This window comes from Microtus ochrogaster, unplaced genomic scaffold, assembly GCF_000317375.1.
Source record: "Microtus ochrogaster isolate Prairie Vole_2 unplaced genomic scaffold, MicOch1.0 UNK36, whole genome shotgun sequence".
NCBI lineage: Eukaryota > Metazoa > Chordata > Mammalia > Rodentia > Cricetidae > Microtus > Microtus ochrogaster.
The window spans coordinates 2,563,561-2,565,574 of NW_004949134.1; the positions used below are offsets into that span (position 1 = coordinate 2,563,561).

Consider the following 2,014-nt stretch of genomic DNA (forward strand, 5'->3'; position numbering starts at 1 on the left):
GCACATATCTTAATTAAGGGAGCCATCTTAGGGTTGGGAAGAGAGTTGGACCTAGAGGGGCTTCCAGGTGCCCAAGGCGAGGTCCCCAGGTAGTTCCTGGGGCAGCTGAGGATAGGGAACCTGAAATGATCCTATCCTATAGCCATACTGATGAGTGCCATCTTATGTAATAGTTGCTCCCAGCCTCTAAAAGTCTAAAAAGCAGCGCCCCATTCATTATTTTGTCACTGTTTTCTCCTCTTCCTGCTTCTCTATCTGATTCTTCTTCCCCACAAATCATTCCTGTTTAAAAAGAATAGATGTTTGGTAAATGTTTGCTTGGGGAATAAAAGTGTCAGTTAGTAAGAAGTTAACTTCATCATAATTCATGTTCCTACATTGTTTAATGAATGAAATACATCCAAGCACATAAGTTTAATTTAATTTTATTTTGTAGATCAGATAACAAGATTCAGAAAATCCAAGAGTGCATCATCTACTACCATGTTTTTCATATTTTCTTCTTGCAATTTTATTGAAGTTTTGCTTTTTCTAAGAAAATGTCTATTCTGGTGCCATGTTTTCTTCTTTCAGATGAATAAGTTGTATTTCAATTTGTTTTCAATACTGAAACTCTTAACTGAAAGAAAAGTCGGGAAACTTGAAAAAGCAAAACTGAATGTTACTCATGTAGAATAAGGCTACAAATATGAGATGCACTCTTTTCTCTCCAACACCACCTCAGTCCCCCCTAGTTGATTGAATGTTCTCTTTCAAACTGATGAAAAGCAGGAATTTTGGTATTTAGTGCTGGTTGGAGGAATTGTTGGAATTGTCATTGAACTCTGTATCGTTTGAGAAACCAAAAAGAATCATAGATGCAAATTTAGCATGCATTCTCTCTTGGTCGGCTCTCAAAGCTTCTTGATACAAGGATGGGAAGGCACTGGGAACAGTGTTATGGACTTTGGCCAGAAACTCAAGTACTTTCATTTTTCTTGTTTCAAAGAGGGCCCTGGGACCCCACAAGAATTGATAACATTGCGAACCCCTGTAAGGTACCCGCCGATATTCCAGGTACCCGTCATTCACAAAATCTTTAGTGATGAGCTTCTTGACGTTTCCATAGATGAAGTGATTGACTTCAGCATATACTCCCATCACACTAAGCGCTTGCCAGACATATTCCTCATTAACACAGCTGCCATTCATGAAGATCACACACAGGATTGTCATCAAGAGGCCACTCTTGGGCAGGATTTCCTCACAATTCATAAGTTCTTCACCAGTAGGACTAAATATGCTGACAAGGTCATAGCAGGGTCTGGTTTGGTCAGTTTCCTTAACATCAACAGCAAAGGTCAGCACCATGAGCTCAGAGGCTTTCTTAAGAACATCAGGGAACTCTTCCCTGTTGTGTGGGATGACATGCTCTAGTATATCTTCCTTTGTTATTGGCTCCTTCTTTTTATACTTTCGCACCATGAACAGTACCAATGAAATTGCTTTTTCAACTCTCTTGGTTGATGATGGATGACTAGTTGAGGAAGGTGCCCAGGAAGTACTTGGTCTCACCTCATCTTGGCTCTTCACACCTTCATCTGACTTGATGCATAGAGCACTTACAGAAGCAGTGGTGGGCCTCTGAGCCACCTTGGGTTTGCCAAGTGATTCAGCATCAGCAAAGCTCTGGATATCACTACTATACAGGGGAGAAGAGGAAGAAGGATTACCTCTCTCTTCTACTGTCGGGACCTGAGCATCCTGAGTAGATCGGGTTTCACATCGAGCCTGATGGCGTTTCTCACGGGCTCGGAGTTTACTTTTATGACCACGAGGCATGATGATTCTGGTTACGGAGTATCAGCAGAAGAGCAAGGCACCTAGGGATGGAAGGATGAGATGGTATGACTATCTGAAGAAAGGTGAGATCACTTTGGTCTTTAAACCAAGCTTGCCTCTACAATCATCTGTGACAGCAATGCTATAGGGCTCTTGTTTCAGTTAGTCTCTCTCTCTCTCTCTCTCTCTCTCT

General features: G+C 41.7%; 1 protein-coding gene across 1 annotated transcript; it reads right to left on the bottom strand.

Moving 5' to 3' along the window:
- Positions 1-783: 783 nt before the first annotated feature.
- Positions 784-1,821, bottom strand: LOC101985109 (melanoma-associated antigen B18-like). The gene has a single exon (XM_005368615.1). The coding sequence runs from the start codon at positions 1,819-1,821 to the stop codon at positions 784-786; it is 1,038 nt and encodes a 345-aa protein (XP_005368672.1).
- Between the last annotated feature and the right edge of the window lie 193 nt (positions 1,822-2,014).